Here is a 27,129-nt window from a genome sequence, read left to right as displayed (position 1 = left end):
CACACCCAAGCTGGGGGTCTCACCATAGGTGCTCAGCAGGCTCTCAAACTGGGCCAGCAGCCCGATGGTATAGAGCTGCCGCAGGAAGCCATCCTCGTGCAGGCAGTTCCTCAGCTTGATGATAAAGCCGCAGATGAGGGCTGTGAGCTGTGGGGGGGGGGGGGCAGAGGGGAATGGCGTGTGTGTACAGCAGCCCTTTTCTCCCCCAGCAGCACCCCACACTGGGCCCTTCATTTCCACGGCTCAAGGGACATCAGCAACATGTCCGTCCCTCAGGGAGGGCTGGGGTCTGGGGATCCAGGGATCCCTGGCTGAGACCCTGTGGGAAGGGTGGTAAACACAGGCTTGCGGCACCTGTCAAAGGTGGGCTGGGCTGGGCTCAGCTTCTGACATGACCTCCTTGGGGTTGTCCCTGAACTGAAACCTTTTGGAAGCTAGAATCAGCTCCCCACAGGGGAGGGGCCCACCCTCTCAGGCCCATGCCAACCCTGTCTGGAAACAAGAGGGAATATCTCAGCCTAGCTTCCCTAGGGGGGTTTTCTGTGGACAAGCAGGCGTCCCAGCATTGGTGGGGTGGGGGCTACAAAGCACCAGCCCCCAGGCTGCTCACACCATTAGTTTGATTACTGACATCTTTTGGAGATCCACCTCAACTCTTCACTGCGGGATAACTGCAATCTTTACATCGAGCCCTGTGACAAGAACTTGAGTGTGTGCTGTTTCCACTGTACTGACAAGCACCTATGTGGCTCTTGATCACATATATCCCTTGTAGAGAAAAAGAAAAGCGTGACAAAGAGGCTTTCGCCATTGCTCTGCTTGGTGCCAGGTTGTCCTGTCAGAGCTGGTTCTTGAGGAGGAAGCGATACTCCTCAATGAGAGGTCTCCTTCCTGTGCCTCTATTACGGAAACTTAGAAGTAGCAGGTGGGGAAAAGATGGTCACCTGTGCTTTTCACAAGTGCAGAGGGAAGGGGCGTGCTCCCTGAGCCCGTTTTCTCTGAGGTGGGAGGTGCCCACGACCACCCCTGTGTCCTCTCGGGCTTACAGTTTGGCAGAACACGACGTCACGGCGATACTGCAGGCTCAAGTATGAGGCAATGGTGGGCGCAGTGTCCTGCATGAGCAAGAAGACCATGGCCTTCTTGGCTTTGTCACTCATCATGGCCACACAGTCTGTGAGGGTGGTCAGCAGGGGGTAAAGGGCCTCACTCCATTCACCTGTACGAGCGAAGGGCTTGTTAGAGTTTGAAAGAAAGGCTTCAAGGAGCAGGTCCTGTAAAGCAGAAAGCCACCTGCCCCTATCCATTGCTCCGTCCATCCTCTCACCCCCCAGCCGCTCTAGGCCTCCTGACCCTGCTTGCTCACATATGGCCTGGAAAAGCAGCACTAAGTTCTGCCCAGAGCCAATTCTCGGCCTGCAGCTGCTGCAGTAAGCTAGCTCAGTTCCACTCTGGTAACACCCACACACACCAGGCATCCTAACACTGCCAGGGACCCCTTCCTTGATATACAAGACCATGACTGTTAAGGAAAGCAACAACAGAGAAGCTTCTTCGGGTCACAAGGCCAGAGAAAGACTGTGTGCAAGAAGAGCCAATCTCCTTCCACAGCATGCTGGCTCCTCTACTCCCCAAGGAAGGCACACTGACAGGTATACGTCACGGCCCTTCCCAGGGCAAAGTGCCACCTCTGCTCCTATCACTTCCTCTCTGTCCCCCACTTCCTCTCTGTCCCCCAACCCCACTTCCCCACTTATCAACTATTCCCATCTTAGTTTTCCTTCAGAGATGCAAGGCAACTTTAACCCTGTGCCAAAACAACCCTTAAAAATAGAGCCCCAAAGGGGAAGAGCGGGGTTAGGGGCAGCCTTGGCTCTGCCTTGTTTCCATCCTGGACGACAGCAAAAAGAGAAGATATGCTATGCCATGTCCAAAGATAGACATCAGCACAATTCCACTCGGGAAGCTCCAGGCAGTGCGCCTCCAGAGTTGCAGAGCCCTCAGAGCAGCGACTGCTCTGCCAGGGGTAGCCTCTAGGACACACAGCCTGAAGTCACTAGAGAAGAGAGACTTGCTCTGCTCGTCCCCCACCTGGCTGGCACTTTAACTCCAAGAATGTGTGGAGGAACTTGCCCGCACTCAGCAACGGGCCTGAGTACACACAGCAGCCCAGGGCTGGGCATGATCTAACTGGCTATGCAGGCACACTGTGTGTGGACAAGGGGTGGGGCTGCAATGGAAAAAAAAGCAGGCTTAAATTTAGAATCTAAAGCAGAAAGGTCTTAGCAAATAGAACACAGTAACAAAGAACACTGGACCGAGAAGTGGAAAGTATGAGTTCCAGGCCTGGCCACTGAGCAGCGATGGACACAGGCAAGGCCCTGGACTCCTCAGCCATGAGACCTTTTTGGGAAATTCTGAGAGAAGCACTGAATGGACCCTAGACCTCACTCTCCCTCTGAACTCAGACACAAAGTTTCCTGCTTCTTTGAAGAACTCTGTCAACAGAGTCTACCAAAAATGGCCAATGGAAACCAGGGAGTATAGCAAAGCATTTGGGAAAGGTTCAGTGAGAGCCTTCTTCATAGCTGGGTATGGTAGTGCATGCCTGTAATTCCAGGAGCTGGGAGGCTGAGGCAGAAGGATCAGAAGTTCAAGGCTATCCCAGGCTATATACTAATATCCAATCTCAAAAAAGAAGAACAACCAGTCCCCCCTGTCTTCCAAATGCTGCTCTTAGAGATTGAAATGCTTAGATCAAATGCAGCCATATTTATTTTGCTTTTCCAGTTATTACAACTCATAAGGTAATTGTGGTTATTTTGACCTGAAAATAATCAGAGTACAAGTTGTTCTACTAAGCCCCACTTCCCCCATTCGACTTTTTCGCTTTACCTTTTTCCAAAACAAAATTCATATTAACAATGAATTATTTGTTAAGATAGAAAAAAAGAGTCTAAAAGAAATGGCTAAAAGGCACATAATGTTCGTCTTGGAAAACGGGTGATGTGAACTTGCAAGAGGGCAAGGAAGACATCTTCCTAGATGGTCTCTGACAAGCCTGGATGGCGACAGCCCAGTAAAGGCATGACCACCATTTCTAGTATTCCCACTAGCCTTCCCGTCTACCCACAAAGAGAGGAAACGGGCTCAGAGGCTCAGAGCCATTCCAAGACACAAACAGAATGGCCATCTACATTCACCTGACTTACTCCCAAAGCCATTATCCTTAGTAGTCAGCCTGCTTGTGCTGAGGAAAAACGGAGGGTTAGTGGGTAATATGTGTTTATGCATAAGTAGAAACTCCCAAGCCAAATTGATTTTCAATAGCAGCACATGGTTATAGGCATAACGTTATTATGTAATTCATATTACTGTACCCCCATATCTGGTTGCAATCCTTTTTCTGAGAATCTCCTGTCTCAATGTTGTGTAAACACTGCTCCCCAACCGTCCCCTGATATGCCAATAAAGTGGCTTACAGCCAATCACTGAGCAGAAGAGAATAGGGCTGGAAGTCCTGCCAGCCAGGAGAGGAGGAGTTAGAGGAGGAAGTAGAGGTCCAGGGAGATATCAGAGAGAGGAGCTGGAGCAGGAAAGCTACAAAGTGCAATTAATCTCAGGGATTTACTCTGGAGGAAGCCAGATTAGCCAGGAGAGTGAAGAATAGATTAATAACTGCTCAGTTAATGTGCTGTAAAGCTTGTTAAAATAATATAATATCGTCTCGATTATTTGTGTGGTAGCCAGTTTGAGAGAGAAACTGAGAAACAAACACTTTTATAAAAATAACTTTAACACATGGTATCTACACAGACCTATCAAATAAAAATGGCTGGGATGTTAAAGTTGGTGAAGGGTTTTCAATGTGCTAGCTCAAAGAGAAAGACATTGTTGCTATTGTTGTTGTTATTATAATTTAGTGAATCAGGTCAACTAAGCAATGTTCTAAGCCCTGCAGCTGTTTCACTTCTGGGGTAAAATCTTTAGCTATCTGCTAACCTGTGACACCTGTAGCTCCTTTCGATAACTTCAAGTGCTCACAGCCTTGAATCCACAGTCTATTTTTGCTTTTAATTAACCCATCAATGTGAACGTTTGTGTCTGCATGTTTGTATGATTTTATGTCTATGTGCTATATGCATGCATGTGCTCACATGTAGCTGTGCGCATCCTTACGTGCACCTGTAAAGCTTGTGCTGATTTCCTGTCCCCTCTCCTGTCGCCCCCCACCTTACTTTTTGAGATAGGGTGTTTCAGTGAACCTGATGCACACCAACTGGCTTACATCCTGGCCAGGCAGCAAGCTCTGGGGACCAGCCTGGCTCCAACCCCTCCCTCCAGTGTTGGGACTACAAGCATGCTCTGCCACCGCTGGCTTTTTACTGGGGGAGCTGAAATCAGATCCTCGTGATTGCACAGCAGGCACTTTACTCATCCAGTAACCCTTCTGGTCTCTGGATTGTGTGCGCTTCATGCACATTGAGTATGCAGTACAGGACACTCCCAGCAGGGAACCATGTCTAACATCAACTGTGGAAAAGCCACCAGTACTTCCCAAGTGGAGGAAGAACTCTATGAGCCAGGTATCATCTGTGTGCTGACAGAAACCAGAATAAAGAAGAACCCCTGAGTTCCTGCCACAGGCTCACAGGCTACCCTTTCTGTTCCAAACTACTAGCCGTGGGCCCAGACATCCACATCACTCACTATAGAGGCTCAGTAAGATCCCCTATCTGAAGGCTTTTGGGGGATTGGTCTGGTGCTCTGTGTATTTAGCTAAATTCTGAGCCCTAAGATCTGGTTGCAGTACAAATGTATGCATTCTCACATACACTGTCCTTTGTATAAACTTTGTGTAAACTTTGCTCCTCAATTATTTCTGACTGGTTAATTAAAAAGCTAGATAGCCTATAGCTGGGCAGAAAAGAGGTAGGCCGAGCTTCGGTTCTTGGACTTGGGGTCTCAGGTAGGGACCATGAGGAGGGAGAAGAAGAAGGAGGAGGAGGAGGAGGAGGAGGAGGAGGAGGAGGAGGAGGAGGAGGAGGATGGTCCATAGGGCAGCATGGACCATGAGCACATCCATGGCCATGAGGGCTGGCCTGGTGGAGCAAAAGCAGCCCAGTCAGGAACAATATGGCAAGTAATATTGGGGAACATGGCTAGGAAATAGCAAAATAGCTTAGAGGGTTGATATCTGCCCAGCTCTAGTGCTTTAAAGCTTATTATAAATCAAATGAGTCTCTGTGGCTTTTATTTGGAAATTAAAGGGTCTCAAGTGGGATAGAAACACCAAATAGATAATTGAAAGCAAAAGGGGGTATTGCAACTTCCCTCAAATAATTCTGCTTCAGATGGCACCCAACGTCAGACTCTCAAAATCCATGCTTAGAATCTAAGTCCCAGATAGAAAGGCAGGAAACAAGCAATTCCCAGAGCAGTTTCCTACCCATTTCCTTAAGATGAATCAGACTGGAGACTCAGGCACAACCTGCAGGAAAAGGGCTTCCTAAGAGCTGCAGCCAGAAGTGGGCCCAGGACAGGCGGGGTGGAGCCTCAAAGCACACAGCCTAGGTTTTTCCCAGGCACTGCTCTGTGGCTTGAGCTGTCATCCCTGGGAAACATTCTCTGGGGAGCACAGTCCAGTTTGGATACACGCCAGAAAGACCTCAGCTGCCTGGAGCTGAGGTGAGTTGGCATGGCTGGGGCAGAGCCAACCTCCAGGGCCATATGCTAAGCTGAGCAGCTCAGACAAAACAAAACAAAACAAAACAAAACAAAACAAAACAAACCACTAGGAAAGCTGGGTATAAAAAAAAATCATAGGAAGAAGTGTTTGGTTTAAATATAAGAAAACAAAGTCCTGAGGGAGAGGTTTTGAGAGTAAGGAAGACGATTACTCTCTGTGTGGAAGGCGGAGAGGAAGGAGAGGGTGTGGCGTGATGCAGCAGATCCAGCGGCAAGCGCTTACGTGTTAACACTTAAACTCTGAAGCTAAGTCTTCCTAACCGCCAGGTTTAATGTTCATGAGCATGTTTTACCGACACGACCTTTTCAAGATGTTGAAAAAGATGCCTCGGAAGCACAGGCTGGAGGCTGGAGCTAGCTGGTTCTGAGGAAGAGGTCTTTGAGGATTCTTTGATACAGCAAAGCAAAACAACACCTCCTGGGGACTGAACTAAGTTTTAATGTAGTCTTTAAGATTAGAAACCAAAAAACAAGCATAAAAGAACATTAAGACCTCATTAAATTGATCTTTAAAAATATTGTTACCTGAAATTGGGGCTTTTGAGGCCTTTCTTCCAGAAAACAAGGACTAAATTAGGCCTGGCTCTTGGTATTTTTACTTAAATCATCTCAATGGAAAGGATCTTAATGACTGAAACTTCTAGCACAATGGGAGTTCTTCCATTTTGCATGGGAATGTTTGGATCTTGTTGTCTAATCCCCCCCATCACCACCCTCACAGTATAGTCTTGAGGTAGATTTATTTTTCCCTCGATAAAGAAACAAAATGGAACATCTTACTTGTAAACTGATAGCTGAGAACTAGTGGTAAACTTGAAATGGCAGAATCCTTTACAGCCTGGTTCCAGGTAGCCTTAGGAAAATGTGTCCTGATAACTTTGAACCTCTATTTACCTGGTCTTTTCAAAATATCTTAAGTTATATTTTATTTTTCAGAGCTGCATATTTGGAGGCTACTTTTTAAATTTTTAATTGTGGCGTAATTCATAAAAGGCTGCATCGTTTTGATGAGACTTTTAACAACTGCGGCTGAATGTCTTTCTACAGTCTTCCAAGAATGGCCATTTTGCTTTTTAAGATTTACTTTTGTAGTCATGAGGTCATTGGCTTGGGCTAGTCTGCATGTAAGTGCTAATGCAAAGTAAAACCCAAGATGACCTCATGCCGTTCACTCTATGGATGTTAACAGCAGAAGGAACACCTTGCCTGTTCAGTGCACTGTTACTCGTGAGCTAAAACACTGAAGAAACTCAAAGTTCTTGGCAAAACTCAAAGCCTAATCTAGGGTTTTCTGCTTGAGCTGACAGTCATAGTTCAGAATGGTCTGAATGTGTGCATTTATAGCCTGCATGCACTGCTGGCTGGGTGAGACAGCTTCTGCAGTTCCACATGAATCCCATAGGCTTCCATTAGCTGCTCAACTCCTAAAACTGACATTGTAACATTACAAAAATATTTGGCGCCTGTTTTTAATTTAGACAAAAAGGGGGAAATGTTGCGGGTTAGTGCGGTGCTCTATGTTCTGATACTAAATTCTGGGCCCCAAGATCTGGTTGCCGTCCAGACAACTACATTCTCATGCATGCTGAACTATGTTGTGTAAATTTTGCTCCTCAATTGTCTCTGACTGGTTAATTAAAAAGCTAGATGGCCTATAGCTGGGCAGAAAAGAGCTGGGTAGAAAAGAGCTTTGGTTCCTGGACTTGGGGTCTCAGGTAGAGACCATGAGGAGGGGGGAGGAGGAGGAGGAGGAGGAGGAGGAGGAGGAGGAGGAGGAGGAGGAGGGGGAGGAGGAAGTCGGCATAGGGCATCATGGACCATGAGCACATCCATGGCCGTGAGGGCTGGCTTGGTGGAGCAAAAGCAGCCCACACAGGAACAATGGCAAGTAATATTGGGGTACATGGCTGGGAAATAGCAAAATAGCTTAGAGGGTTGATATCTGCCCAGCTCTAGTGCTTTTAAGCTTATTATAAATCAAATGAGTCTCTGTGGCTTTTATTTGGAAACTAAACAACTTCTAAAGTGGGACAGAAACTCCTAATAGATAACTAAAAGTGAAAGGGTGTGTTAGCAATCCCCCCAAATTCTACTTCAAGGTATCATTTGTGTGCCAACAAAAACCAGAGGTGAAGAACAACCCTGAGCTCCTGCCACAGACTCACAGGCCTCCCTTTCTGGTCCTCACCGGTGGTCATGGCCCCAGACTTCCACCAAGGCTCAGTGAAGTCCGCTATCTGAAGGTGCTGGCTGAGTCAAGCAGCAGACACGTACCAGGCAGTTAACTGTGCATCTACTAAGGCCCATGACCCTGATGGCTCGTCTATGACACTGGGACCTGAGACCCGCGGGAGGCTGCTGCACTGGTGTCTGGGGAAAGAGAACTATAAAGGGAGCAAACTGGGAAGGTGTGGCGGGCCCAGTTAGAGACAAACTCCAGCGCAGTTCCGGGCTTGCTGCCAGGTGGTCACACTGAGTGGACTCGTGGCACTGTGCCAGCGGGCAGAAATGGCTCTGTAAATCCTGCCCCAACCATTTGTTGTACTCTAGATTTAAAGCAGGTGTCCTTCCAACTTATAGCTCCTCAGAAATATGCAATCATTGGGCTGATTGCATTGTTTCTGGGAGAAAGGCGCATACACACTGTGAGAAAACCACAAGGCATTTACAGGAAGCTCATCAGGAACAAGATCAGAAGGTAACCCTACAATAGAGTCTTTACGACAGTAATGTAGTCTCTGCTGCAGTAACTGAAAACAACAGGTGCTAGACAATAAAATAGCACAATGCAGCCTGTGGCCAGGATTTAGCTCAAGACCGTAGTTTGCCAACCCTCGAGCTAGACCTAGGGACATTAGGTTCTTTATGAAAATGTAGTGGAAAGATTCCATTTGTAGCAGTAATCCCAACTGAGGCCTAGATCAATGTCTGGGAAGAGTTCTAAAGCTGCACTGCATCCAGCAGCTGGAGAGCGAGCGTGCCACGCCGCCACACCCCCAGTGGACACAGATCATCCGACTGCGCCTCCACGCTGCGTGCAGAAAACCAGGCGAGCTTACAAGAACTGTTTACAGACATAGAGCGTTCTACATCAGATCGCCCACCACACGAAGCCCAGTGCTCTCAAAAATAACTCAAATGGAAAGGTTTTAAGGTACAGGAGAAAAAGCACAGTGTGTCTAGCGGCCTGCTCCAGGCCGGAATTCCCTCACCAAACATCAACACTAACAGAGTCCTGAAATGTTTTCCCGACTATGGGAGCACAAAGCAATCCTTGCTAATTGAGCTACAAGCACTACCTGAAAATTGAAAAGCCACCAGCCGAAGCCTCAAATGCAAAGCACGTACCTGGACTGGACTCTTCGGGAGGGGAGCTGCAATCTGCACAGAAACGGAGGGCAACAGGGATGATTAAGGAGCAGCACACAGTTCAAACACGAGCAGCTCGGTGTCAGAGCTACTGCAGCAGCAGCTTGCACAAAGTGCTTAAACACACGGAGAAGAGGCCTAGGGCCCAGGCGCCTCTTACCCAGTTTCCCAGGGGCATCCCTGCTGCGGGGAGCAGTGGAGCCCTCTCGGGGGTGAACCACTGTGATTCACCACAATCAACATCCATGTTGCTGACACTTCCAACATAAAATGTTCTTCAGGGTGAGTGAGCCAACACACAATGCCACAGATGCCACAGTGATGATGACGTAGACATGGAGCCCCTTGTTAGCTTTCAACAGCAAGTGGGAGAGACTGACCAACCAAGCATGCAGTGTGGAACCCACCGCCCTGGCTCATGAGGGAGTCCAGAGTTCAAGATGGACTGCTGAGCTCTAAACTGTGAGGGCCCAATGATAAACCCAATATGGCCACAGACCCTTACGCCAGTCCTTAAACTGCAACTAAAGTAAGCAGATGATTTAAAAGATGGCTCCAATAGGAAACTCCTCCAGTTAGGCTGTCCCTCCAGCTGGACCGCCCCTGAACGTCTTCAGAGAATACCAGTTTTGATTTGGTTCAGTTTTGCCGAGTCCTACTGGGGTGCACTCATTTGACCCCCCACATTCCCCTTGAAAATGCTACAATTCCTAGTTAAGCCAATGTGCCATCTGAGAAGACAATAAGAGAAGGCACCAAAGGGGAAAAGCTGCATTTCATATTGTGTCTGAGCTTCAGCTTCAAAGGATGTCCATAGGAAACTGAAGCAAGAGGGCTTTAGTCTCCCAAGACTAGCCGGAACAAGTTTAGGGTGTTGTCAGGGAAGGAGGGCACCTGTTGGGTTTGGACATGACTCATTAAACTGACAAGATGGAAAGAAAAGGCCGTGTCTAAGTTGAGGAGCTCAGCCCCTCTGTCAGAACTGAACTCCTGAGGCCGGCTGGTGAAGGTCAGGACCCCTCATGGTGTGAAATGATGTGCCCAACATGGTCAGCAATTCTTAAGCCTCCATCTTCTGATGAGTTCTCCCAAGCCTTGAAAGCCATGTGCATGCATGTGTGTATGTGTGTGTTTGTTTCTGCTCATCATCGCCTCTACTGCAGGACTCTGGTCTATGAGGAAAGATTAGGCCTTTGGAGCGCCTGTGGTGCTCTCACACAGCAGGGTGGGACCATTCCTGTCAGAGTTTACTCACTTTGGGAAACAAACCTTTCAACCCAAGGGGAGAAAGGAGGCTCCTCAGTTACTCTCAGATCAGTGGCTCGTAACTGGTCATGGGTCATGGGGCCTTTGAGATTTGATGGCCACTATGGACTTTCTCCCTAGTCACATACAAATTTCAGCATCTCAGGGGTACATGAGGCTGGGGTATGCATAGATTCTGGGTTAACAATGCAGCAACTGAGAAAAGATTCCCCAGACTGGCCTGTCAGTGAGCCTGCAGGGCATTTGCTTACTTAGTGATTGAGGGGGAGGGCCCAGGCCTCTGTGGGTGGTACCAGGCTTGGGCTGGCTGGGTAAGCCAGGAAGGAGGGTCCTCCATGGCCTCTGTATCATTCTCTGCCTCCGGTTCCTGCCCTGAGTGCCTGCCATGACTTTCTGGATGGAGGACCGTAAGCTATGAGCTTCAAAATAAACCTTTTCCTTCCCAAGTTGCTTTTGGTCATGTGAGTGTTTTATTACCACCACAGAAACCCTAACGAGGACAAGTGCCAGAGACAAATGAGTCAAAAACAAACAGCCTTATCACACAGCACACCAGCTCCTACATTTTAAAACATCTAGCCATTTCTTCCTCTGCAGGAAATATTTAAAGTTACAAACAAAATTATATATATTTCTTCTTCAGTCCTGCAGGGGCCTCACATTCATTCACAGTAAGTGATCTACCATATATTACATCCCTAGACCTACAGACAAGTTAATGTTAAAAGAGAAAAAAATAATGAACTAAAGAAAAAAGTAACTTTCAGAAAAAAAAAATAAACAACAGGAAAATGGGAACAAAACAGACACAGCTTAGTTGGATGAATCAATCACAGGCTTGAAAAGGTGACAGGTGTGACCCCCCGAGAAAGGAAATAGACGATGTAGACATGGCTGAAACAGAGGTTCAAGGAAGACAGTGCCCTGGAAACACTGCAGACCAATGAGACGAGGGATTGGTGAATGATTCTGTGCTCAATGGCTGCTGTCTACCACAAGTCCTCATCTCCAAGCCAAGCCTGCACCCCTCTGGGGGACTCAATGCAGCTTAAAGCTCCTCGTGGAGAGCAAAGGGGAGGCAGAAGCTGGGTGCGCAGCCAGGGCTCACATGACCCAAGTGTTCTCAGCTCTTACAGAAAAAGGTGAGAGGCACCGAAGAGGAGGGACCACGAAGCCACTTGGTTTTCGACACATCAGTCCTCAGCCTTCGGGCCTATCTTGAGGGCAGTGTGCCCAGTGGCCCTTTCTGAAGCGTGCTGCTGCGCAAATTGTGTTACACTCAGGGTCGCCCTCTAAGAGTGGGGTCAGACAGGTCAGTCGAGCTTATCTGCCATCTGACTGAGTTCTAAGACACTAGGTGACATGCTGGGTAACAGCATGCCTAGCCAATGAGAGCTCTTGGGGCTGCCAGCATGCCTCATCCGGCAGGCTTCCTACGAAGCTCTACCCATTTCCAATACGCTGAGAGTAACACCCCAGAGGCATCTGCATGCAGCCCCTGGCAGCTTCTCAGGGGATTCACCACCTGAGAAGACTTCCCGCCGTGACACTGCAGCCCTGGAGGGCCCGTCTGCCCACGGTGGCGAGGCAGATGTGGCGGGCTCAGTGGCATGGACAGACGACAGGAGCCTCTACCCTGCCTGTCTGCTGCTCTGGCATGTGGACTCCCCGCAGGCCTGTGCTCTCTGACAGCCCTCCCCGTGGTCTGCTTGGGGGAGGCAGGCATGGCATGGGAGACATAGACACACAGAAGTGACGAGGCACGGGCTGAGGCTGCATGGAAAGCGTGGACGCATACGCACGTGTGCCTGGGTGAGGATGGCATGCAGCAGTGGGCATGGAGGAGGGGCATGCCGAGGAGGGGCCGTCACAGAGCGGGTCCTCCGGTCTGATCCAGTAGGCTTGGCTGTCCCGGTTACCTTTCTTGCTGGAGCAGGTGCTAGGGCAGGGGAAGACGTCCTCGCTGCCCTCCCCGTGCAGGCGCTCCTTCTGCAGCAGCTTGTCCACCCGCTGGACGATGCACTCCAGGCTCTTGTCCACATTCAGCCACACTTTCTCCTGCAGACCAAGAGCACCGGGTCAGCTCGTGTAACTAAGAAACAAGAAGAGAACGCAGCCTAACCCCGTCTCTTTCTCGCCCCAGCCCATAATGTCTAAATAGCCCTCAAGTCAGATGAGCTTTCCAAAGACAACGGCAGCCTTGTGGTCGCTGGCTTGAGAGCTTGCAGACACTCACTGACAACTCTTTGGAGGACCAACAGCCTTCCAGTCCCATCTGACAGGCCCCAGGGCACCAGGAGCTCACCCTTTGCCTCTTTCCACTGCAAGCCACCTACAACCATCACAAGCACTGAAGTTTCCTTCCAATGGACAGGAATAGAAATAGCTGGTGGCTGGGGGGAGGGAGCTGGGGGGAGAGAGGGAGCTGGGGGGAGGGAGGGCAGGCTGGGAGTGGGGGGCAGAAACCCACACAGACCACAGGCTGCCAGAGCTGGTGGAACACTTCGCTGCCAATTAATAATTCAGTGCTTCATGGGCTGCCTCTGAGAAGCAGCCCCAACAAATGACAAGTTGCAGCATGTGTCCCTTCCTGAGAGACAAGGATCCGGCTCTCTGGCCAGTTCGGGAACAATGAAGAGACGAGATGCCAGGGTTAGTAGCCTGAGCACTCAAGCTCCTGCTTTCAAGCACAAAGAACCCTGAGGAAGACAGGCCTGTCCCAACACAATCATGTAAATTTATACACACTGTGGTCTGAAGACAGTGTACCTCAGCATCTGCTGGCCTCAAGCCACATGCTCAGAAGACCTGAGGTGTGCTAGCAAAGCAGCTGGCCTTTGGGCACTCCGTGAGGGAGGTCCCAGGTAGCACTGCTCTAGTTTGCAACCCAAGTTCAACAGGCCGGGTCAGCAGACTCACCCACTCCTCCTCGTGCCAGTCCACCTGCAGAGAAGACCGGCTGCTCCGTCCTGCCCACCTGGCCATGAGGGTGTCCTGGTCATTCCGAAGCATCACCTGTTCCTCCTCGGTCGAGGTAGGCGAGGCCTTGGAAGCGATGTAGTCAGGCCGTGCTGCATTCAGCCCATGGATGGAGTTGGCCAGCAGCTTACAGTCACAGACAGTGACCAGCTGCCGGGTCTGCAGGGACACACACAAACCAAGGCTGCTAAGCATGTGCGCTCTCAGAGAAGGACGCAGGCTAAGGCCAATGTTCACCCGCCCATCCTGCTCCACGCAGCCTGCAGGACAGCCTTCTGTAGCGGATCAAAACACAAAGGCAGCATGAGAGCCGATAGGATAATCTCAGCAAGAACTTCCCTGCAAGACTAGAGGACTAGGTCTGCTTATCCCAGCAGTGGTTGGAAGATGGGGAGAGGCTGAGACTCCTACCTGGCATTTTTGGCTCTGCTTGCCTTTGACCCTAGATCTCTAGAGGAAATGGCTCATTTTCCAGCTTTGACCATATGGTGGACTTTGCCCCAGCCTCGGGGGCTAGGCCCTGGGGGTCACACAGTACTTTGGTTCAATTACTAGAGCATTTTTAATGCATCAGGCTCTGAATGACTAGTGTCCTGGTGGCACATGCCTCATCCTGGAGACTGCAACAGGTGCTCTGCCCTTCCCAGTTTCACTGCTGACAACCGCAGCTTCCTTTCCCGGTGGCCCTGGTCTGTCTTTGTCCTGTGGGAACTCATGTGAGGAATCTAACACGTTCCGAGCAGGACCAACAGCACCGTCATCAAGCCAGGTGTGGGTGGAGAGGTGCAATCAGAATGGGTGATGGGAAGAAGGCCATCTACCACGTGCTGACACAGCTGCTCTCTTAGTATTCGCCGATGCTTACAATTCTTAATCAGGATTGAGTCACAGTTGAACAGAACTTTTAAAATTAATTTTACATACACCAATAAGGTTATATTGCTCATTTCTTGTGAGTGAATAATTGGTATTTTGGTGCTAACTAGGATGCCACTAAGGAAGCTGTTTGTCAGCACAAGCCAGGGAAAATAAACACAGATTTACTCGCACATCAACAGGCTGGTCTGCGGCCACACCTGACCACTGGCCAGTCACAGGCTTCCCTGAAACTTGGCGGATTTAAAAGAAAAACCTTCAGGGTCATCACGATGCCACTCTCTCTAAAGGCCTCTTCTGGGCAGCCCAGTAGCTGCCAGAAACCCAGAGGCGCTCTCCACCCACATGGAGCTGGGCAGCCCCTCACCTTGTCTGCCAGGATGGCGAGCGTCCTCTCAAGGCCAGTGGCAGACCTGTCCTTCGCCGCCCTTGAGAGCCGTTCTGCGTAGTAGCTAACTTGGGTTTTCAGGGTGTTGATCTGGGCAATGATCTCCTTGGCTCGGATGATGTCCTGTGGTATGTAGATTATGGACTGGCAGCTAGATGGAGTACTAAAAGGAACAACAGGTCTAAGGGGCTCTCCAAATCATCCAACCACCCACGACTATCCCAAAAATAAAGAGCTCTTCCTGGGTGGTTTAGTCGCTGCTGGGCAAAGGCCATCTTAGAAGACCCTTCTTATCTGAGGAGAAGTATAACACATACATGACTAACACTTTGTGTGCACTGCACCCGTATCCTGTGTATTACCGCACATTTGCATGTGTAAATGCATTCAAATATCACTGTAATAATTAGCAAATGCTGGGATCTTACCTAGGAACCTCATCTACTAACTCATGAGCAGTCCTTCCATATGAGGAAGGGATCAATTACCCACTTACACCAGAAGGGATCAATTACCACACTACAACAGACACTGAACTATGTATTAAAAAAAAATTTTTTTTCAAAGAACCAAAACCCACACCCTAAAGTTTGCTTCTTCATTTGGGCAACAGGGCTTTTAGGCTTCCTGTGACCAGACCCACATTGTTCTCTCACATATTAACCATAGCAAGTTCCCAGCACTGGGATTCCTTTCCTTCTCCTGTTTCAGGACTTCCTTATGTTGACAACAGCATCACAGAAAGTAGAGACTGTGCCAACCAGAGGCCGCCCCAACAACTCAATGGCTCTGAAGCCACAGCCCTTCACCCTTTCCATCCCCTCACCAGCTCACAGCACGTGTGTCTGGGAACGGGATGTGAAAGGGCTGGGCAGCTGCGGCCAGAGGGAATGCTGCCCCTTCTGAAGTAAAGGGCTCACCTTGAGTTCCAGGGAGGAGGGGCAACGTGGAGAACAGAGGGTGACTCTCCTCACACACTACCCAGTGGCTGGAGAGGAGTGTCACCTCAGCCCTTTCCAGGAGGCCCAGAAGGAAGTCGGGAAGAAACCACTACGGCCCTCTCTCCTTCTGGGTGAGGGGACAAACATGCAAACACCACACACCAAACTGCCCCAGAGGACACCGCCACCACAAGCCCACACACCACAGCAGACAATGATGGATTGCCGGAAGCCCATGCAGCGGCTGCCACCGCACCTGCCTGTGTAGCGTGTAATCATTCCACAGCGCCTCGTGCAGGAGCTGCTTTCCAATCTGCAATCCGCTCCCAAATGAATAGCTGCCACTGGGACAATCGGGTCTTGGAAATACATTTCCAAAAAGATTAAAAAGGAGAATCTGTTCTTTCAGGCCCCCAACCTTTAGAGTCTACACGGACCATGTGCCATGTGTGTCTACTGCTGCATGCGCCCAGGGCTGTGCACACCTGTTAGAGCAACATACCTAGGACTGACACACGGTGAGCAAGTTCAGGGGACTGCTCTTGGGGACATGAGGAGTTCATGTATTAAGTGCATGTACTCAGTGAGCTCCAAAATCAGGCGCCACACAAAGGCAATGGGGTGGGGCGCAGAGGCCACGCTGCCCCTGGGGAGAAGCCTACTGTTCTGCTCATTATCCGGGCTCCCAGGTTGTCCTCAGCAGCCGAGGAGGCTACTCACAGAGTGCCATGCAAGCTTAAGCGTGGACTGTTACTCTGCACATGAAGAGTAAGGCTGTCACTGCATAGCTGACACCCCTGGGGTGGAGCCAAATGTTTGACCGAGATTTGGGCGTCCCCTTGCTCTCAGGCTGGAAGGTTCACCACCTGTCCTAAGAATGGTTGGTATTCTGGGGAAAGAGTGGAAAGATGGAAGAAACCAAGCCCTTCCTCAGAGATGGAAGGTCTAGAGTCTTCAGTTCAGATGGAACCTGAAGAACTTTCCAAATAAGGGCCACATAAAACAGCTGGGTTGGAACTTACCAAGGGGCAGTGGGGCCCTTGGCCCTCCATGTCCTAAGTTCACTGTGCATCCCTCAGGCCCTTAGGGATTTGATGCAGCCTGCTATGGAAAAAGGGAGCCTCCCTTCAGAGAAGCCTTAGGAGGGAGAAGGGACACAGATTCTGAGGGCACACTTCTAAAACATGGGTGTTGAGAATGGTCTCTCCATGAGGAATGGTTCCAGCAGCACTCTTCCTAGATGCCTTCTTCCCTCCCTCAGGGAAGGGACCCTCAAGAGAAAGCTGTTGAGGCCTCTTCTTGGGTAAGTTTATCCCTGCCATTGTGTGTTCCCAGCATTGCATTGGCCTCTTAACGAGGATCTAGCCCCAGCCCCAGAGCCTCTTGGCTCATTAGATCAAGGTAGCAGCATTTCCCATAGGGCTGTGGGACCTCCTCCTGGTGAGCTGCTGGTTCCCAGTCTGGGACTAGGGGGAGATCCTAGTAGACGCAGTAGCTTCTGACTTCCATCTAATCCTCGGGAGGAAAGAGTCTCTCGGCTATTGCCTGCTGCCTACCGGGCAGCACTGGCCCGAACATCCCCATCACTGAGGCCAGACAGAATACTCTAAGTTTTACAAAGATGTAACCGGCTCCGTCAGATAAGAGGAAAATGACAACTCAAAGGCTTCATGCTCCTTGTAAAAGAAGACTGAACTGGGCCTGGTGATTACACAGATCTGCAATACCTGCTACTGAAGGCTAAGGCAGGAGGATCACAAGTTTGAGAAAGGCCTTGGCTGCAGGCTGAGTCCAAGGCCAGCTTGGGGAAAGTTAGTGAGCGCTGTCTCAAAAGAAAAAACTTAACATGGTTGAGGCTGAGCAGAGTGATCCAGCTTTGCCTACCATGTGCTGAAAAAAAAAAAAAAGGTTCCCACATGGCCTTGGGGGGCACAAGATGGCTCACTGGGTAAAGGTGTGTATTGCCAAATGTAGCAGCTGAATGATGGGGTACCTAGCACCCAGAGTCCTCAATGGGCTCTTCTGTATCCTGGGAGGAGGCACAGTGGACCTGGCTCTACTGAGTGTAGGAAGAAACTGCCCTCAGGCTTGCCAGGAAGGCTGCAGACTGGCTATTCATTATCAAGGGCATTGCAGTTGGAGGAGGAGCCTGTCTACAGGACACGGAACTGAGAGCCAAGCGGCAAATGGGATGGAGCCACCCGGATGAAGGACAGCACAAGCTTTCTCTGCACAAGAGCAAGAACCAACATACACTCTCCACAGACAGAAAACTCACCAACACTCCTCAAAACTGCTAAAGAAAAAAAAAACACCAAATGAAGCATTAGCCATTGTTAGCAAATATCACAGGCAAAGCATAATTTAAAAGCTGGCTATTTTTTTTTCTTCAAAATAATTAGACATGATTTGTTGAGGGCATGACTATGGGGATAAGCAAACTTATGAGTCCAAAATGCTTATTCTCTCAACAAGTCTGTGGTCAGTGTTCAAGGCCCATAGCCATCCCACCAGGGGCACAGGACATCTGCATTAAAGGAAAGCTCAAAGAGCACAAACTTTGTCGGAAAGTGGGCTTATGACATTAGTACAAAGTTTCATAAAATCTGTACTACATATTTGAAAGGCCTAAAGAGGCAGTGTAGAAATAAGTTCTGAAGCTAAAATGTAAAGTCGTCTAGTATCCAAACTGCAGCCTTTCTTGGACAAGGGACAGCCTGGTGACCCCTCCTGACTGGTCAGCTAGAATGAATGGACTTTTTCTGTCAGAGAATCACGTTGCCTCAGCTCACACACTCAGTCTCCACATAGCACCAGGCAACAGTGGGCCACACACACACTGTGGCCGACTGTGCAGAACTGAGACAGAAGCTTTGCCCTCTTCCTACTCCCTAGGACACTGTGGACATGAATGCGGAGGAGAGTCTGACCACCCAGTTTGTGTGCTTGGTAGGAAAGAATCAAGGCTCTCTGAAGCCTCGCTAGTACACTGAAGTGGCTTTGCTGACCCCAGCCATTGCACATGTCTCCTCCTCACACCCAGGGCTGGCTGACACACATTGCAAGGGCAACTGCTCAGCATGGCCTCTCTTGCTCCCTGCTCAGCCACTGGCATCGCCCACATCGGTGGCATCTGATCTGCCTTCTGACTTCACTGGTCCCTGACGGCCACCGGTCCAGTCTGTCCAGATCCTGACCCAGTCCTGCAGTCTCCTCACTCTGGCCATGGCAGTAGAACTGGACAATGACCAATCAACTCTCATTTATGCCTCCACCTGCCACCGTGGGGGTCTCTGGGGGCTCCCTGGACCTTTGCTTCATGTCTCTCAAGCCATTCCACTCTCATCTTGAGACCACATTCCATAGAGAAATCCCACTAACATTCTGTCTCATTCCCTCACGCCTGACCCCACCAACCTGCTACCTCATCCCTTCTGGGAAAACCAAACTGGTCTGTTCTCTCTACCTCACCTTACATATAGGTATGTTCCATAGTGGCCAATCACACTGAGACCATAGTTAGTCTTCTGAAACTCAGCCCTTTATGCTGCCTCCTCTGTCTCACCTGCTACCAAGGCCTCACACGAGCAGCACTCGCCTCAAGTGCACTCACCCCTCTGATCCACTTAATGTCTACCAGGTGACGTTCTGGAAGATAGCCACGGAACGCTTCATCTGAGGCTTCCCCCCTGCCTCGCTGGCAACTTCCTGCTCAGGACAGAACTGTACAAGCCTCTAGCCCACTCAGTAGTGGGGATGCTGTCACTGCTGTCCTTTAGGAAAGGACACAGCACGCCAGGGGCTTTAGGAACTAGGGAAACAACCCCTGACAGTACGGTCCTGTGAGAGGCTTTTACAGGTTTTCCGCCAACTGACCAGGTATTGTTTTGGAAGCTGGGACGGCAGGACTGCACACAGGCAGCTGCCTGCTGCAATACTCAAGAGCTGGCTCTCTGTGTGCAGCTCACTTGGAAAGTACTGGACTGGTGATTAGATGCCCTCACTGCTCACTCTCCTCAGCCACACGCACGCACACACACAGAGTAGCACAGGTCCCTAAGGCAGCTCCTCCAGCCACGCGGAAGCAGATCAGACGGCTGGATGTTTTTGCGGTTCTGTTTTGATTCTTATTTTAACTCACAAACATCAAACACAGCTGTACAAGGACCACAAATACCGTCCTTCACTTACTGTTTCTTGGTCTCTTCAAACTTATGCAGCTTTTTTCGAAGACCTCCTGACTTAAAACCTTGGCAGTGTGCTGCTGGGGCTCCAATAGTGACGACATCGTAGTTCTGATCTGAGTGACAGAAAGCTTTCCTCCATTACTCTGGGTCAGGCCTGCAGACAAGCCAGCTACAGCAACACGCATAGCACTGTGGGACCTACAGCCCACGTGCAAACAGCCTCTGGCTCCCTAACCCTTCACCCAGAGGCTAAAAGAGGCTTTCTGGAGCCAACACTGACTTAGTAAGAATGGTTACTGGTGTCTGAAGGTAAGAGCCGCCTGGGCTGCCAAAGGCGCACTTCCAACTGGCCTGGGAAGGCTCACCTATGGGCGACTTTATGCCATAAGAACAAAAGGAAGCTGAAGATGTAAGGGTGGGGTTTGGATTTTGTAACTGAAAATTTTCAAAGGTCCTTGGTGGGGGAGGGAGGAAGGAAGGGAGACAGGAAGAGAACGAGTTTTCTCTTGCTGTCTAGCATTTAAAAAAAAAATGAGCCAGATAAAGGACAGCTCAGGGACCAAGTATTCCCAAAAAGAGGGGCAGAACACCAGCCAGCAACAGGGTAAGAAAAGTAAGTACCTGAGCCTCCATCATCTTGAACTCGCATCCTTTGTATGTGCAGGTTTGTGGGAACAAATTCTAACTTTTTATCTGCTTTCAAACTGCTGGCTTTAAATGACGGACCTAAGAAACAGAAGCAGGAAAACAGCCTGTCAGCATGCGGAATGCACAAGTAGGACACAGCCCTGAGTTGCTGCCGCATGGAAGCGGGTTTACCTCAACAGGGGCAAGACAGGAGTGGCCACTCAACACAGTACAGAGGATAGCTTGTGGCCAGGAGACTGGCTCTGCATGCCAAGGCTAGGGCAGTGATGATCCCTTCTGTGGCCCAGGCCACCACACAGACACGGCACACATCCCAGATGTGATCTTAGGCAGCATGGTGCCAACACTATAAAAAGCCAGCGGACCACGGCAGACGCTGCCCGCCAACTCTAGATCCTCTGAGAGCCCGGAGCCTGCTCTTTCCGGGCAGCACATCTCAATCCGAAGTGATGAAAAGGTTTGTGCCTCGCCTTAGGCCCATCAAGTTCAACAAGGCCACATGGCACTGAAGCCTGCCCTCTCCAACACATTTAAGTAAGTTCCCTCACACATGCCGTGGCTAGAGAGGTTGGACAATGTAACCAGCACCCAAAATCTTATTACTAGAATCAGAATCCGAAACCAAACCAGGAATCACATACACTACCAACCAAAAGAATTACTGATGAAAATGACAACAGTGAAGAAATAAACATTCCAACTAGTACGAAACAATGCATCAGCGGCTCTTGGGCAGACAGCACCTGTGTGTTCTGCTCTCTGTCTTGGGAGTCTGGTAGCCATGCTGTGACTCTCAGACCTGCCATGTGCCTTTCTTGTGGCACTGCAAGAAATATTGCCAAGGCCTGTGTTTACCTGAGAGTCTCAGAATAGCCGGATGCTTCTAATATCTGAGAAGCTCCGTCCAAGAAAACTCAAGTTTGCCTGGGTTCCATGCTTTCACAGGAGCATTTATCCAGCATGGGCAGGCGCCTCAGCCCTTCAGGCAAATACTGCCATTTCTCTAAGTGATGCACTTAGACTAGCTCAGCTTGGACCAGTCCCATATTCCACCATCTTTCTAAGCTTATGGAAAGGTTTATGATTTTTCTTAAACTGACAAAGCATTATATAGATGGAAAAAAAAACAAAGATAAAGAATATTTTGAAAGAAAGAAGGAAAGAGAAGAGAGAAATGTTATAATTATGTGATAATCTCAAAAATAAAATAAAATGCATCTTTATAAAATAAATTATAAGAAATAAAGAGTACTTTGAAAGACTAAAACAATTAAGCAAAATTCATCCCATCTAGAATAGAAATAAACAGGTTAAAAAGAAATTGCACAGTTTGGAAATCAAATCTCATTTTCAAGAAGGGTGCTTTCCCAGCATGCACCAGGCCCTGAGCTTGACCACCAGACTCCAGCCTGGGAAAAAGAAAAAGCAAGAAAGAAAAAACGAAGTTGAGGTGCCTGAACATGACTTTCTCTTTTGAGTGTTAAAATAGAGAGCTGCACTCTAACAACTTACACATCCATTAAAAATGGCACTGAATATTTCAACTAGAAACTGCTTTGCTTCAGGCGAACAGCCCGTGTCCTTTGGTTCTCAGTGGTCCCACCAGGATGAAGAATCCACACGAACCACAATAACCTGGGTCTCTGCCTCATATCAACCTTGTTCTGCAGTGGTTGTCTTAGGAAATAACATCATAAAGTCTTCTTCCAATTCACCAGTTTATCATTTTAATTATGATCTGAAAACCCCAGCATGGAAAGAATTCACACCTACATAAGAATCTATTTTTAAAAACACACTTGAGATAATCAGCGCAAGTCTGAGCTCCCCAGGCCTTCAGATAGCTGTGTGGGAGTCTGGGAGCTACCTTAGGAGGCAGGACCGCACCCACCTTTGTACTGATGGAGGTCAGTTAGGTTCTCCTGGTAGGTGAGGATGATAGTCTGATACTGGGTGACAATCTGGCGCCGGAGGCTCTCCCAGCAGGGGGACAGCTCCCCCAACTCTTCCAGCTCACAGACTCTGCAAACAAACACACATCAGGCCACAGGCTGACTCGCTGCCCCTGGAGCTGGGGGTAGAACACGGAGAACACAGGAGAAGCAGCAGCGCTGCTCCCTGGGCCAGGCCAGCAGCTTCACAGCCAGTGCAAGGGCAACCAAGTCGCCAGAACACAGGATGATGTGCCAGATCACTGAGAAGCACACAGAGAAAGCACAGGAACTGAGCTAAGTGCTCAGGGCCAACAGCAGATGAGGGGAGAGGAAAACGGTGGCCAAGGAGCGGCTCTGCCGGGTGACCCTGAAGACTCCACTCAGGCAACGGTATAGCTCTCTGCAGGACGATGCAGTACTCCAGAGCGGAAGGGCAGGAGCGGTGAGACGCACTCTGCTCCCACCCTCATTCCATGCCAAGTACACAGCGACAGGCCCTCACTTCCAGAGTGGCCATCGGCCTTCCTGAGCACCCTTGCTGCCCACACTGAGTGTTAGCGTATCACAGGCCGCTGCGGCCAGCAACGTAAACGGCTCTAAAGCACCTGCCCAGGGAAGGGGCACTTTCAAGCAGTAATGCACCATGAAATGAAAAGCAGGCAACAGTAAAACAAACAAAAAAACCACAGCATGAGAGTAGGTGTGACAGCTCAGTGGATGAAGGTGGCTGAGTTGGATCCAGGAGCCACATGGTGAAAAGAGAGAACAGAGTCCGCACAGCCATCCTCTGCCCTCCCACGTGACACCACAGCACATATGCTCCACCCTTGCATGGTGAAAATTAACGCAAGGAAACTGAACATGCACAGAGAAACCGACTACAGTTATATAAATATGTACAAATAAAGACTATGGCTTTTAAGTTAAAGTTATGACACAAATAATACACACAAACAGATAAAACTGCAAAATAACTTTGTAAATTTAGATGCAAGGTATGTGGTACTCACTGTATTCCTGCTATTTTTCTCAAATTCTGAATTTTTCAGAGTGAAAACTAAAAACATCTGCATTATAGTACTGAGTTTCTGGATACATGGTGTTAATCACTAACACTGATTTAGAAAAAGTGTGGAGGTCACGGTCTGAGACTGACAGGAAATAGCCTCACCCTTGCCTTAGGATGAGAGCTTTGCTCTGGGAGAAGAGGACCCTTCAGGTCCTTATCTCTGTGGCCCCAAACAGGGTGAATGACAGGAGAAAGGGACAAAGGAGGGAGACATGCCGATGTCAGTTAGCCTCTGGGGCTTAGGCCTGTGAGCCTCTGGAAGGCTGAGGCTCAGGGCCAGCGCTGGCAGAGCCTGGGGGTGTGCTGCTGCCTGTGGAAGGCGCGGGTGGTGGTCATCTTCTCCCAGCGGTCTCACCTGGCCGCGTCCTCCTCCAGCAGCAGCTTCACAAACTGCCGAGGCACATGCAGGGAGAGGGCGCTCTCTGCCATCTGCTCCAGGATCCGTAGGTGGTTGCCGTCAGTGGTGGGGAACCGGTACATGCGGCAGATGGCGCCGCCGAACACTGAGGAGGGACCGGAGAGGCCGAGGGTGAAAGGCTGCACACCCACCTGCACGCTCCCTCCCACTCAGGCCCTGGTTCCCCCAGGAGAGTTAGCAAGCAAGCAGCAACAAGAAACCCCCAAAACCACTTAAATCAAGCCCCACCAAGCGGCTGTCCCTGACATGCCTCCCTACACCAGGGGACGAAAGTAACTAAAGTGCGCAGGGCTGGGGCAGAAAAGAAGAGGAAATAAGACGCCCATCCTCAAGGCACCCTGACTCTGCATCACTGCACAAAATGCCATGCTCACGAACAGCAGCAAACAGGTGGAAACGGGGGCCGGTGGGTGACAGCCATAGTGGGTGGGGAGTAGAGGGTGGCCAGTCGGGGGAGAGCAAGCTGCTTACCCGATTTCAGTAAGGTGTCTTTTCGCAAAGAAGCATATTTGGATCGGATTCCCAGGGCCTCGGTCAAGCTCTCATCAACAGGCAGAACCATCTGGGAAGAGTTAGAGAAAAGCAGAGAACACTGGGTCTGAGGACTCCAGGGTGTTGGCAGAAACATAAGACCTGGCGGCTGATCATGCAGTGTTAGTCTACAGTGCACAAGCTGCCCAGACACACACACACACAACCACACACACACAGATGTCCCTGCCCACGCTGGATGCATGCCTACTTTTCACCTGTCTTCTAAGTCACTTCACCTTGGGTGTCAGTCTGGTATACAAAATGCAAACGGAGGCAGATGACACCAGATATGCTCAGCCAGTGTTCTGAGCACCCTGGGGGACAGTGCTGGGCTCTTAAGCTGGAAACTGTCTGGGTGAGAGACTGTGTGGGCCATGAGGAGACGGGATAGGAGGGGAGAGTCCCGAGAGGAGGGCAGTGTGAAGCAGGTGACTGGGGAGACAGTCACCAGGATGTGGGGGAGGCATACGTCGCCATCACCTCCTCACTTGCACCTTCCCACTGCCCCATCTGTACTCCAGCAACGAGACTCTGCTCTCAATGCTGTGCCACAGAGGCAGCCAGTGTGGCTTGGAGCACAGGCCATTCCCCCGCCAGCAGCGCTTTGCACGTCACAGCAGGAGCCCTTCTGTTTCTCCTGACATCACCCCCAAGAAAGCCCTGAGAGTCAGTCGCTGGGAGGTGATGCCGGACAGCCCTCCCTGCCCTCCACTAAGCACAGCTGGGTGTGAAGATCAGTCCTCTGACGGTTCTGAAGCCATGAGAGGGTACCCACTCACCCGTCCGTTGACGGTGTCCAGAGACCGGGTCACGGGGGGCCTCTGGTCCGACTTCTCCTCCATCTGCCAGCCAATCACAGTTATGTTGCCCACTCGGTCACTCTCCGCAGACCTGCAACAAGCGTCGTGCCTTGAGGAACACTGTTCTGGCTGAGCAAAGCTCAGTCATCCTGGGTTACCAGGGTCTAGGAGAAGCAAGGCACCGTCCCGACAGGCCTTCGGACACTGAGTGGCTCATCTTACCTCTCCTCGGCAGACACCACTGCCCGCCCCCCGAGACAGACCCCGGGAGGATAGACGGCCTTGCAAAGGCTTAGGGCGAGCACCAACCTCAGCGTGAGATGCAGTCTGTGAGGTCTGTCCTGGAGCAGGTCTTTGACAACAAATGTTCCAGAGCCCAGTAAATACATCTGACAGAGACAGGGAGAAGCAGGGTAAGGACACTGGGCGTTCCTCCGACCCATGCACCACAGCCCAGGGAACCACGAGCTTCCTGAAACACCTCCCTCCCACCCTCACCCCATTAACCCATAACAAAGCTCAGAAGTGAGTTCCCAGAGAGAAGCATGTTTCCAAATAGGCTAATTTATAAGCCAATAGTGAACTCAATCTTGGCTACCGCTCGCTTGGACCATTACACACAGTAAGTGAAGGGAGCCTGTTCGGCAACCACACGCTACTTAACTGTTCCCTGAGATCTGTCTTTGACGTCATACACAGACAGCTTGATCTGCGTCATCTGGTTGATAAGGGAATCTTGAAAGAAGGCGATGCTGCTTAGAAAGATGGGATTGCTGGTTCCCTGGAACAGAAAACAGCTGGAATTCATCTTGAGGAATTGTTTTTGAGCTGCCTGAATGGTTTCAGAACGAGGAAAGTAACATTTTTACTGATCTGCTCAACACAAATGCTAATGACAGCACAAGAACCAAAGAACTCTGCTTTCCAAAGAGGAAGCTGTAGCCTGACAGGAGCATCACCGTGGGGCACAACCAGCAGGCCCGCCGCAGAGGCCACACGGGACTCACTGCTGGCTAACCCTGAGTGAATTTGGGTCAGACACCCATGAGCATTCTTGGGGAGCAGGTTCTTGGGGAGCGTTCTTGGTGATGCAGCTTCAGGTGTGCTACATATTTAGACTGCTACTTAGCTGTGTTCCTGTCAGATGTGTGCAAAGGCAGAGCAAAGAGGAAATGGACAGTTTCAGTGATTATTTCTAGAATCCTGTGTCTGGAATAATTAAAGCTGACCTTTAAGGGCTGTCCTCTTTCAGGACCAGGTTCTAGCTTCTAGGTCATGGGTGCCTTTTTCTGGAAGCTTTGCCTCAGAGCTCCATCAATCTCTTCTCACTCTTTCAGCAGCACTACGTAGCAGAGCAAGCAGTTACCTGAGTGATGCCTCCCTCCCTCGGGAGCCCTAGGTCTCTCTCTCAGTGCTGGTTTCTATGAGCCCTCCCCAACCTTCCCTCCACATGCCAGAGGAATCGTCAAAGCAGGCTAAGGCCTGGGTTCAGCTTTGGTGGCCTTGTCTGCTGAGCGGGTGCTGACAGGAGACCACAATCCCTTCCTGCTATGTCTACCTCGGCTGGGTCTTCCTGTAAGCCTGTCCTTCCCACTCCTTCCTTCCGCTAACTCCTCCCACATCCCTCCCCCAGACACCTGTCAGAGTCATGAGACCTCCATGCAGCAGTCCTGCAGAGCTAGCTACTCTGCTCTATGGCAAGCACCCCTGCGCGGCAGACAGAAAAGCTTCTTAGACTCCGTGATGCTCTGCTCCCACCCTGCATCCTATACTATGTGCAGTCCTAGACTGGACGCACAGGCATCACCTTCCAGCCATGCAGAGCTGGGACCCCACCTGGGCTTCCTGTGAAGCGTGACCTAGGAGGCCTACGTAAAGGAATGTTGCTGCTGTATCCTCACCCTGCTACCCTAAAGCTCCCCATGCTTTCCTGTGTGTAGAAGTTTCCCGGCAAATTGTGCCCCTTCCCCCC

The 27,129-nt window shown here is 50.2% G+C and overlaps 1 protein-coding gene across 3 annotated transcripts in view; it reads right to left on the bottom strand.

Moving 5' to 3' along the window:
• The window catches only part of Inpp4a (inositol polyphosphate-4-phosphatase type I A), a 44,985-nt gene extending 19,051 nt beyond the window's left edge, over window positions 1–25,934 (bottom strand). The window contains exons 1-15 of one of the 3 annotated variants that reach the window (XM_055607038.1): window positions 25,822–25,934; window positions 25,467–25,546; window positions 25,137–25,248; window positions 24,295–24,385; window positions 23,761–23,908; window positions 22,294–22,424; window positions 20,376–20,480; window positions 19,759–19,867; window positions 17,846–17,863; window positions 14,606–14,789; window positions 13,303–13,521; window positions 12,186–12,441; window positions 9,097–9,129; window positions 1,047–1,219; window positions 24–147 (exon numbers count right to left, since the gene is read on the bottom strand). In XM_055607038.1, the coding sequence (XP_055463013.1) occupies window positions 24–147; window positions 1,047–1,219; window positions 9,097–9,129; window positions 12,186–12,441; window positions 13,303–13,521; window positions 14,606–14,789; window positions 17,846–17,863; window positions 19,759–19,867; window positions 20,376–20,480; window positions 22,294–22,424; window positions 23,761–23,908; window positions 24,295–24,385; window positions 25,137–25,248; window positions 25,467–25,546; window positions 25,822–25,875 (1,837 nt within the window). In that variant the 5' untranslated portion in view covers window positions 25,876–25,934. The remainder of the gene's footprint in view (window positions 1–23; window positions 148–1,046; window positions 1,220–9,096; window positions 9,130–12,185; window positions 12,442–13,302; window positions 13,522–14,605; window positions 14,790–17,845; window positions 17,864–19,758; window positions 19,868–20,375; window positions 20,481–22,293; window positions 22,425–23,760; window positions 23,909–24,294; window positions 24,386–25,136; window positions 25,249–25,466; window positions 25,547–25,821) is intronic. The other 2 variants (XM_055607029.1, XM_055607048.1) reach the window with 2 other exon arrangements.
• Window positions 25,935–27,129: the final 1,195 nt, after the last annotated feature.

This window comes from Psammomys obesus, unplaced genomic scaffold (genome assembly GCF_907164565.1).
Source record: "Psammomys obesus unplaced genomic scaffold, mPsaObe1.curated_primary_1811, whole genome shotgun sequence".
Classification (NCBI taxonomy): domain Eukaryota; kingdom Metazoa; phylum Chordata; class Mammalia; order Rodentia; family Muridae; genus Psammomys; species Psammomys obesus.
The sequence above is the reverse complement of the archived record's forward strand: the minus strand, read 5'-3'. Positions and strand labels throughout refer to the sequence as shown.